The sequence below is a fragment of the Bos grunniens genome, chromosome 6 (assembly GCF_055505025.1).
Source record: "Bos grunniens cultivar Pamir isolate PY7600 chromosome 6, Bosgru_T2T1.0, whole genome shotgun sequence".
In the NCBI taxonomy this organism is placed as follows: Eukaryota; Metazoa; Chordata; class Mammalia; order Artiodactyla; family Bovidae; genus Bos; species Bos grunniens.
The window spans coordinates 96,546,761-96,558,658 of record NC_141170.1 but is presented as its reverse complement, the minus strand read 5'-3'; the positions used below and the strand labels follow the sequence as shown (position 1 = coordinate 96,558,658).

Below are 11,898 nucleotides of genomic sequence, written 5' to 3'. Positions count from 1 at the left end.
ATCTTTTGTTTTGATTTGTTAAGGCTCTGGTTGTGCATAAAATTAAGAATGATAAACCATTTGTTTTATATCCTATGCTTTTTGTAATTTAACTTCATCTCTTATTTTGCCATTCAGAAGACCTAAATTTTATATTGTCAGATCTGGCAATCTTTTCCTTCATGACTGATATCAGTCATTCTTTCAAAAAATATTTTTTGTGCTCCTCTTCCATTGCACCGGCTACTGTATCAAATGCTGAGGATAAACAGTGGATAACAGTATTAGTTTTTATTGAGCAATTGCTTGGTACTTGCTGTAAGTTCTGTCGATGTTTCAGCTCAATAATCACAACAGTGCTATGCTCATTTTACTGATAAGGAGACTAAGGAACAGAGATTAAGGAACTTGCTCGAAGTCAGAGATCCAATAAGTAGGGAACCAATAGGGAAATCTGGCAGTCTGACCTCAGACCACACTCTTAAGTACTATTCTATACTGCCTCCCAACATAGCAGACAGAAAAGGCCATGTAGCCTGTGTTCTCAAGGGAATTATCTTAAACAAATAATTAAGGATGGAATAAATATTACATAGTATAAGATGCTAGGGGAACAGGCTACAGGAGACCAAACCTAATTTGAAGAGGACCAAAAAAGTGAAAACAAGCAGGTACATGCTTAAAAACATCCTCTTCCACCACATGACTGTGTAAAGTGTCTCTTGAAATTTTAAGAACTCTTTGAGTTTTATTATACACATTAGATCTTCAAAACATCTATATTTTGGAGTTTGGTAGATACTGAGATCTCACTTTACCTGTGGAGTCAATTGGCCCTTTTACCATTATGCAGTATCCTATCTTTATCTCTTGTGACAGTATTTGACCTAAAGTCTGTCGTGTCTGGTAAAAGTATGACTGCCCCTTCTCTCTTTGAGGTACCATTTGCATGGAATATCTTTTTCCATCTTTAAAGTTATAGTAATCTGTTTAAAATGATAGCAACTTCAATTGCATACAAAAAGTCTACTTTTCTACTCCTCTCTCACCCTCCTCACCTTATGTTACCTGTGTCACAAATTACACATTTTATTGTATATACATTAACATAATTTTATAATTAGTTATTTTTTGTGCTTCTATCTTCAATTCTCTAACAGAATTAAAAGTGATTTCCTCACCACCATTACAGTATTACTGGATTCTTAATTCATCTATCTAACTTTACTGGAGGTTTATATTTACATGCTTTTATGTTCAGTTCAGTCGCTCAGTCGTGTCCGACTCTTTGTGACCCCATGGACTGTTCATTACCAACTCTTGGAGCTTACTCAAACTCATCTCCATTGAGTCGGTGTTGCCATCCAACCATCTCATTTTCTGACATCACCTTCTCCTCCCACCTTCAGTCTTTTCCCAGCATCAGGGTCTTTTCAAATGAGTCAGTTCTTCGCATCAGGGGGCCAAAGTATTGGAATTTCAGCTTCAGCATCAGTTCTTCCAATGAATACTCAGGACTGATTTTCTTTAGGATGGACTGGTTGGATCTCCTTGCAGTCCAAGAGACTCTCAAGAGTCTTCTCCAACACCACAGTTCAAAAGCATCAGTTCTTTGGCACTCAGCCTTCTTCATAGTCCAACTCTCAGATCTATACATGACTTCTGGAAAAACCGTAGTCTTGATTAGACAGACCTTTGTTGGCAAAGTAATGTCTCTGCTTTTTAATATGCTGTCTACATTGGTCATACCTTTCCTTCCAAGGAGTAAGTATCTTTTAATTTCATGGCTGCTGTCACCATCTGCAGTGATTTTGGAGCCCAAGAAAATAAAATCTGACACTGCTTCCCCATCTATTTTCCATGAAGTGATGGGACCAGATGCCATGATCTTCATTTTCTGAATGTTGAGCCAACCTTTTCACTCTCCTCTTCCACTTTCATCAAGAGGCTCTTTAGTTATTCTTCACTTTCTGCTATAAGTGTGGTGTCATCTGTATATCTGAGGTTATTGATATTTCTCCCTGCAATCTTGATTCCAGCTTGTGCTTCATCCAGTCCAGCATTTCTCATGATGTGCTCTGCATATAAGTTAAATAAGCAGGGTGACAATGTACAGCCTTGATGTACTCCTTTCCTGATTTGGAACCAGTCTGTTGTTCCATGTCCAGTTCTAACTGTTGCTTCTTGACCTGCATACAGATTTCTCAGGAGGCAGGTAGGGTGCTCTTGTATTCTCATTTCTTTAAGAATTTTCCATAGTTTGCTGTGATCCACATAGTCAAAGGCTTTGGCATAGTCAATAAAGCAGAAGTAGATGGTTTTCTGGAACTCTCTCGCTTTTTCAGTGATCCAACTGCTACTGCTGCTAAGTCACTTCACTCGTGTCCGACTCTGTGTGACCCCATAGACGGCAGCCCACCAGGCTCACCTGTCCCTGGGATTCTCCAGGCAAGAACACTGGAGTGGGTTGCCATTTCCTTCTCCAATGTGTGAAAGTGAAAAGTGAAAGTGAAGTTGCTCAGTCGTGTCCCACTCTTAGCGACCCCATGGACGGCAGCCTACCAGGCTCCTCCGCCCATGGGATTTTCCAGGCAAGAGTACTGGAGTGATCCAACAGATGTTGGCAATTTGATCTCTGTTCCTCTGCCTATTCTAAATCCAGCTTGAACATCTGGAAGTTCGCGGTTCACGTACTGTTGAAGCCTGGCTTGGAGAATTTTGAGCATTACTTTGCTAGCATGTGAGAGAAGTGCAATTGTGCGGTAGTTTTGTGTGTTGTTAACATCATTTTATTTACACTTGAAGGATTCCCTTTAAGATTTCTTGTTAGGCAGGTTTAGTGGTGATGAACTCCATCAACCTTTGTTTATCTGGGGAAGTCTCAATTTCACCTTCGCTTTGGAGGACAGTTTTGTGGGATATTATTCTTGGTTGGCATTTTTTCTTTTAACACTTTGGATATGTCATCCTGCCTTCTTCTGACCTATAAGGTTTCTGCTGTGTAAAGTGTTAGTTGCTCAGTTGTGCATGACCCTTTGTGACCCCCATGGACTGTAGCCCAGTAGGCTCCTCTGTCCATGGAATTCTTTAGGCAAGAATACTGGAATGGGTTTCCATTTTCTTCTCCAGGGGATTTTCCCAACCCAGGGATCAAACCCAGGTCTCCTGCATTGGAGGCAGATTCTTTACCGTCTGAGCCACCAGGGAAGTTCTTCTGCTCTGTAAGCCTCTGACAATTTTATGGGCATTCTGTTTTATGTGATGAGTTGCTTTTCTCTTGCTGTAACTTTTTAAATGAGCATAAAGCCTTTTAGACTGTATGTTGGTGTTAAGCTGGTGTCTCTGTGGGGGATCATGATTCTGGAGTTCCCGTTCTACTATCATGCTGTTGTCACCCTACACTTCTGCTATTTTTAATGGGAAAATATTTCTAAAATATGTATATTGAGTACCTTTTTGTATTGAGCTGAAAACACAGAGCACAACTAGACTTTTTGTGTGACTCTAGATCATTTTTTAAAATGTATTACTATAAAACTACGTGTATGCATAAAGCATAAAATGTATTGGAAAATCAGCTGATCCTTGAATAATCCTAGGATTGATCCTGGGATAAATCTTTTTTTATGTTGTTATTATTATTAAATTGTCCTTTTTATGTTTAAATCATTTGCCATAATAGAATAGCAGAGAACAACATTATTAGCCATGTGCTAGGTGCCCGAGATACTCCTCTGCCAGTCTCTATGCATTCTTCTACCTGACCTGGTTCTTTTAGGTTGGGTGTATAAGGGGAGAACCACCCCACTCCAGTACTCTTGCCTGGAGAATCCCATGGACGGAAGAGCCTGGTGGGCAGCAGTCCATGGGGTCACACAGAGTCGGCCACGACTGGGCGACTTCACTTTCACTTTTCACTTTCATGTATTGGAGAAGGAAATGGCAACCCACTCCAGTGTTCTTGCCTGGAGAATCCCAGGGATGGGGGTGCCTGGTGGGCTGCCGTCTATGGGGTCACACAGAGTCAGACACGACTGAAGCGACTTAGCAGCAGCAGCAGCACAAGGGGAGAACATTGTGGTTTCTTCTTCGTTTTCTGGCCTATTTATTCAATGAACATTTCTGAGTTGTGTATACATATTAAATCTCTGGAGAGTACACTTTTATCAAATAAATCTGCATGTTTTCATGAGCGTGAACTTTAAAGGTCCATTTTTGTGTATTTATTCTGTAATAACATACCTTTCTTTATGAATCACCTACATTTGATTCCCTACTGTGTTGGCTATATGAAAATACCTCTCTATGACATGTTTTTCTTATTGTGTACCCTTACAGGTAACATATCTAGTAACGTCCTATCCTCTCTTCGGGATGTAATTCTTGGTGTGCTTTTAGGAATTGTTTTGGGAATGTTTGCTCGACATTTTCCAGGTAGCGATCAGGTAAATAAAAAATAATCTTTATTTGGAAGTACAGTATTAGACATTTCTCTTAAAAATTTGAACTTTTGATCCATGAAATACTTTAATCTTTAGTTTTCTTTCTCCAAAAGTAGCCTCCAATGCCTATTCTCTGCTTAAAACTGAGCATAGTTGTCATTGATCCAGGTCAGTGGCCCCAATCTGAAATCTCTGCTTCCTTATTACACAGAGAATATCAGAAAAATGTACTTAATTCAGAGGAACTTCTCCATTTCGTCCTACTTCTTCTTTCACCAAATTGCTGTTGACTCCTGACTTTTTTTCCTTATCTTTTTCCCGCAGACATTCCATTGAACATTTTGGGGGAAATATATTCCCATTCATTTCTGCATATTTTCTGACTTAAATTCTCTCCCTCTCCCTTTGAATAAGGCAGCACTATCAACTCTTTCCTGCTCTAAAAGATATGCCATTACTCTTTGATTTCTGTAACTTCCATCTTAATTACCCTGTAGTTATTGTTTCAGCTAAAAAGATATTCAGACATTTATTTTTAAGAATTCTTTGGATTTGTTATGTGCAACTACAGATTATATGGGTCTCTTTTCTTTCTCTCTTCTCTTACAGTTAAAGTATTATAACCATTTTACTGACGGTAGTATCAGAGATGTGGCAGAAAATGAAACTTAATAGTTGCAAATTTTGTCACAAGTCTGCTAAAATATGTGGTGAGAAATAAAGTCAAACTTTAGATGTTATTTGATATAGCATATAAAGACATGGTATCAAAGGGTCAGTAATAAATGATAGATAATATAATTATTATATATTTAATGTAAATTAATTTCCAAATATCTGTCTAATTCTAGGGAAAACTTGAAGTGAAGAGAGCATTTTTAATTTTGAGTATGTGTATTTCTGCTGTCTTAGGCAGCCACCGATTTGGTATGAACACAGCTGGAGGATTGTGCGCACTAGTATTGAGTTTTACTGCAGGGACAGGTTGGTCCAAAGAAAAGGTGAATATTTTTATACAAATTTTTTAAAAGATAAAATAACTGTATTTTTTACATCTAAAATGGACATTTAAGAAATCTTACTCTATTAAAAAATATATGACATTTTTTTAAAATATATGACATTTTGATTCCACTTGTTTGACTTAATATGAATAGAATGCTAGATTTCTGATTAAAAGATAGATATGCAACAAAGGCTTACTGTATATAGCACAGGAAACTATAGTCAATTTCTTGTAATAACCTATAATGGAAAATCATTTGAAAAATAAAATATGTGTATATGTCTAACTGAATCACCTTGCTGTGTACCTGAAACATTGTAAGTCAACTATACTTCAATAAAATATGTCTATTAAGAAAAAAAACTAAAAAAGAAATATTAATTCTAGGAAGATGTTCCATAAGTTTGTATCTTCAAGGTGAATGAATCAATCAAGGAAATAAAATATTCAAGAAAAGGAACTGGAAATACACTAAAATGCAATCAGAAGTTGAGTGATCACATTAGTCTTTTTCCTAAGTTTAATGCAATATGATTATATAACTTTTATTTTAATTTTGCAATTAATATGTGAAACTATGCTCATAAAATATTAAGAATAAGAAGGTACACATATGTAATAAAATGAGAAATACTCCTTTTCCCTCCCCATCCCCAAATATCAAATCCCCTTCCCAGGTCATTTCCTCTAATCACTCCTCTATTTGTAGACATTCCATTTTTTGTTATTACAAACAGCACAACCATGAACAGTCATATTCATATGTGGTTTTGCAAATGTATGAATACTTCTGTAGGAATAGATTTCTAGAAATGGAATGACTGAATTTAAAAATGGTACATTTCTATTTTGGTGGTTACTGACAAATTAGGCTTTCCAGGTAGCACTAGTGGTAAAGAACCTGCCTGCCAGTGCAGGAGACGTGGGACATGCAGGTTCAATTCTTGGGTAAGGAAGATCTCCTGGAGTACGAAATGGCAACCCACTCCAGTATTATTACCTGGAGAATCCTGTGAACAGAGGAGCCTGGTGAGCTATAGTCCATAGGGTCACAAACAGCAGGACATTACTGAAGTGACTTAGCACATTGCCAAATTATCCCTTAAAAGATTTTATTTATACTATTTACTACACTGGACTGGAAGAAACACAAGCTGGAATCAAGATTGCCGGGAGAAATATCAATAACCTCAGATATGCAGATGACACCACCCTTATGGCAGAAAGTGAAGAGGAACTAAAGAGCCTCTTGATAAAAGTGAAAGAGGAGAGTGAAAAAGTTGGCTTAAAGCTCAACATTCAGAAAACGAAGATCATGGCATCTGGTCCCATCACTTCATGGCAAATAGATGGGGAAACAGTGTCAGACTTTATTTTTCTGGGCTCCAAAATCACTGCAGATGGTGACTGCAGCCATGAAATTAAAAGACGCTTACTCCTTGGAAGGAAAGTTATGACCAACCTAGATAGCATATTCAAAAGCAGAGACGTTACTTTGCCAACAAAGGTCCGGCTAGTCAAGTGGTCATGTATGGATGTGAGAGTTGGACTGTGAAGAAGGCTGAGTGCCGAAGAATTGATGCTTTTGAACTGTGGTGTTGGAGAAGACTCTTGAGAGTCCCTTGGACTGCAAGGAGATCCAACCAGTCCATTCTGAAGGAGATCAGCCCTGGGATTTCTTTGGAAGGAATGATGCTAAAGCTGAAACTCCAATACTTTGGCCACCTCATGCGAAGAGTTGACACATTGGAAAAGACTCTGATGCTGGGAGGGATTGGGGGCAGGAGGAGAAGGGGATGACAGAGGATGAGATGGCTGGATGGCATCACTGACTTGATGGACGTGAGTCTCAGTGAACTCCGGGAGTTGGTGATGGACAGGGAGGCCTGGCGTGCTGCGATTCATGGGGTTGCAAAGAGTCGGACACGACTGAGTGACTAATCTAATCTGATATGATCTGGGTAAAAAACTTTATAACATTGGTATTCTGTATATTTCTCTGATTAGTAGTGGAGTAAACTTCTATTCAGGCTTCCCTGGTGGCTCAGTGGTGAAGAATCCACCTGCCAATGCAGGGGACATGGATTCAGTCCCTAGGTCAAGAAGATCCCCGGAGAAGAAAATGATAACCCACTCCAGTGTTCTTGGTTGGGAAATCCCATGGACAGGGGAGCCTGTCAGACTACAGTCCACGGGTCACAAAAGAGTTAGACATGACTTAGTGGCTAAACAATGACAACAAGCTTCTATTCATATATTCTTTTATAACCACCTATTCATATTCTTTGCCCAGTATTAACTGGTTTATTTGCCTTTTTGTTCCTAATTTATAGAGTTTATTTATATGTTAAGGCTACTAATTCTTGTTATCTAAACGTTGTGTTTAATTTTTGTTTATCTTCATTTATGATGTCTTTTGTATGGCAGTAAAATTTCCTATAGTCAAGTCTGTCAGTTTTTCCTTTTTGGTTTTGGGTCTTTATCTTGTTTAAGAAGGACTTTTTCACCCAAGATCATGAGATTATGAACATTATATCATCTTATATATTATCATTTAATACACTAGACCATTCAGGTATGACCTAAATCAAATCCCTTATAATTGTACTGTGGAAAAAATAGATTTAGGGACTTGATCTGATAGACAGAGTGCCTGATGAACTATGGACGGAGGTTCGTGACATTGTACAGGAGACAGGGATCAAGACCATCCCCATGGAAAAGAAATGCAAAGAAGCAAAATGGCTGTCTGAGGAGGCCTTACAAATAGCTGTGAAAAGAAGAGAAGCAAAAGGCAGAAGAGAAAAGAAAAGATATAAGCATCTGAATGCAGAGTTCCAAAGAATAGCAAGGAGAGATAAGAAAGCCTTCCTCGGTGATCAGTGCAAAGAAATAGAGGAAAACAACAGAATGGGAAAGACTGGAGATCTCTTCAAGAAAATCAGAGATACCAAGGGAACATTTCAAAAAGATGGGATTGATAAAGGACAGAAATGGTACAGACCTAACAGAAGCAGAAGATATTAAGAAGAGGTGGCAAGAATACACAGAACTGCAAAAAAGATCTTCACAACCAAGATAATCACGATGGTGTGATCACTGACCTAGAGCCAGACATCCTGGAATGTGAAGTCAAGTGGGCCTTAGAAAGCATCACTACACACAAAGCTAGTGTAGGTGATGGAATTCCAGTTGAGCTATTTCAAATCCTGAAAGATGATGCTGTGAAAGTGCTGCACTCAATATGCTAGCAAATTTGGAAAACTCAGCAGTGGCCACAGGACAGGAAAAGGTCAGTTTTCATTCCAATCCCAAAGAAAGGCAATGCCAAAGACTGCTCAAACTACTACACAATTGCACTCATCTCACACGCTAGTAAAGTAATGCTCAAAATTCTGCAAGCCAGACTTCAGCAGTACGTGAACTGAGAACTTCCAGATGTTCAAGCTGGTTTTAGAAAAGGCAGAGGAACCAGTGATCAAATTGCCAACATGTGCTGGATCATCGAAAAAGCAAGAGAGTTCCAGAAAAACATCTATTTCTGCTTTATTAACTGTGCCAAAGCCTTTGACTGTGTGGATCACAATCAACTGTGGAAAATTCTGAAAGAGATGGGAATACCAGACCACCTGACCTGCCTCTTGAGAAATCTGTATGCAGGTCAGGAAGCAACAGTTAGAACTGGACATGGAACAACAGACTGGTTCCAAATAGGAAAAGGAGTACATCAAGGCTGTATATTGTCACCCTGCTTATTTAACTTATATGCAGAGTACATCATGAGAAACGCTGGGCTGGAAGAAACACAAGCTGGAATCAAGATTGCCGGGAGAAATATCAATAACCTCAGATATGCAGATGACACCACCCTTATGGCAGAAAGTGAAGAGGAACTAAAGAGCCTCTTGATGAAAGTGAAAGAGGAGAGTGAAAAAGTTGGCTTAAAGCTCAACGTTCAGAAAACTAATATCATGGCATTTGGTCCCATCACTTCATGGCAGATAGATGGGGAAACAGTGGAAACAGTGTCAGACTTTATTTTTTGGGGCCCCAAAATGACTGCAGATGGTGATTGCAGCCATGAAATTAAAAGACGCTTACTCCTTGGAAGGAAAGTTATGACCAACCTAGATAGCATATTCAAAAGCAGAGACATTACTTTGCCAACAAAGGTTCATCTAGTCAAGGCTATGGTTTTTCCTTTGGTCATGTATGGCTGTGAGAGTTGGACTGTGAAGAAAGCTGAGTGCCGAAGAATTGATGCTTTTGAACTGTGGTGTTGGAGAAGACTCTTGAGAGTCCCCTGGACTGCAAGGAGATCCAGCCAGTCCATCCTGAAGGAGATCAGTCCTGTGTGTTCATTGGAAGGACTGATGCTAAAGCTGAAACTCCAATACTTTGGCCACCTCATGTGAAGAGTTGACTCATTGGAAAAGACCCTGATGCTGGGAGGGAATGGGGGCAGGAGGTGAAAAGGACAACAGAGGATGAGATGGCTGAATGGCATCACCGACTCAATGGACATGAGTTTGAGTGAACTCTGGGAGTTCGTGATGGACAGGGAGGCCTGGCGTGCTGCAGTTCACGGGGTCGCAAAGAGTCGGACACGACTGAGCGACTGAACTGAACTGACTGAACACTTTGGTAGTTTTGCTTTGCATTTAGTTCTCTACTTCATCTGGATTTTATTTTCATGAATATTGTGAGGTAAGGATGTACATGCATCTGTTTACATATGTATATATTCATCAGATCAGATCAGATCAGATCAGTCGCTCAGTCGTGTCCGACTCTTTGCGACCCCATGAATCGTAGCACACCAGGCCTCCCTGTCCATCACCAACTCCCGGAGTTCACTGAGACTCACGTCCATGGAGTCAGCGATGCCATCCAGCCATCTCTTGTCCCCTTCTCCTCCTGCCCCCAATCCCTCCCAGCATCAGAGTCTTTTCCAATGAGTCAACTCTTCGCATGAGGTGGCCAAAGTACTGGAGTTTCAGCTTTAGCATCATTCCTTCCAAAGAAATCCCAGGGCTGATCTCCTTCAGAATGGACTGGTTGGATCTCCTTGCAGTCCAAGGGACTCTCAAGAGTCTTCTCCAACACCACAGTTCAAAAGCATCAATTCTTTGGCACTCCGCCTTCTTCACAGTCCAACTCTCACATCCATACATGACCACAGGAAAAACCATAACCTTGACTAGACGAACCTTTGTTGGCAAAGTAATGTCTCTGCTTTTGAATATGCTATCTAGGTTGGTCATAACTTTCCTTCCAAGGAGTAAGCGTCTTTTAATTTCATGGCTGCAGTCACCATCTGCAGTGATTTTGGAGCCCAGAAAAATAAAGTCTGACACTGTTTCCACTGTTTCCCCATCTATTTCCCATGAAGTGATGGGACCGGATGCCATGATCTTCGTTTTCTGAATGTTGAGCTTTAAGCCAACTTTTTTACTCTCCACTTTCACTTTCCTCAAAAGGCTTTTGAGTTCCTCTTCACTTTCTGCCATAAGGGTGGTGTCATCTGCATATCTGAGGTTATTGATGTTTCTTCCGGCAATCTTGATTCCAGCTTGTGTTTCTTCCAGCCCAGGGCTTCTCATGATGTACTCTGCATATAAGTTAAATAAACAGGATGACAATATACAGCCTTGATGTACTCCTTTCCTGATTTGGAACCAGTCTGTTGTTCCATGTCTAGTTCGAACTGTTGCTTCCTGACCTGCATACAAATTTCTCAAGAGGCAGATCAGGTGGTCTGGTATTCCCATCTCTTGAAGAATATTCCACAGGTTATTGTGGTCCACACAGTCAAAGGGTTTGGCATAGTCAATAAAGCAGAAGTAGATCTTTTTCTGGAACTCTCTTGCTTTTTTGATGATCCAGCTGATGTTGGCAATTTGATCTCTGGTTCCTCTGCCTTTTCTAAAACCAGCTTGAACATCAGGAAGTTCACGGTTCACATATTGCTGAAGCGTGCTTGGCGAATTTTGAGCATTACTTTACTAGCGTGTGAAATGAGTGCAATTGTGCAGTAATTTGAGCATTCTTTGGCATTGCCTTTCTTTGGGATTGGAATGAAAACTGACTTTTTCCAGTCCTGTGGCCACTGCTGAGTTTTCCAAATTTGCTGGCATATTGAGTGCAGCACTTTCACAGCATCATCTTTCAGGATTTGGAAGAGCTCAACTGGAATTCTATCACCTCCACTAGCTTTATTCGTAGTGATGCTTTCTAAGGCCCACTTGACTTCACATTCCAGGATGTCTGGCTCTAGGTCAGTGATCACACCATCGTGATTATCTTGGTTGTGAAGATCTTTTTTGTACAGTTCTTCTGTGTATTCTTGCCATCTCTTCTTAATATATATATTCTTAGACATACATATATGCATATAAGATATATATGCATGTGAATTCATAGTCAATTTTGTCAAATTATTTATTGATTAATCCAATAATTCATCGATAT

The 11,898-nt window shown here is 39.7% G+C and overlaps 1 protein-coding gene across 35 annotated transcripts in view; it reads left to right on the top strand.

Moving 5' to 3' along the window:
• SLC9B1 (solute carrier family 9 member B1) overlaps positions 1–11,898 on the top strand; it is a 79,462-nt gene that overhangs the window by 54,246 nt on the left and 13,318 nt on the right. For 27 of the 35 annotated variants that reach the window (XR_015165730.1, XR_015165727.1, XR_015165737.1 and 24 more), the window contains 2 exons: positions 4,318–4,424; positions 5,273–5,422. Coding sequence is in view for 22 of the 35 variants with exons in the window: in XM_086406801.1 (XP_086262927.1) it covers positions 4,318–4,424; positions 5,273–5,422 (257 nt within the window). In the remaining 13 variants the exon portion in view is untranslated. The remainder of the gene's footprint in view (positions 1–4,317; positions 4,425–5,272; positions 5,423–11,898) is intronic. The other 8 variants (XR_015165735.1, XR_015165731.1, XR_015165738.1 and 5 more) reach the window with 1 other exon arrangement.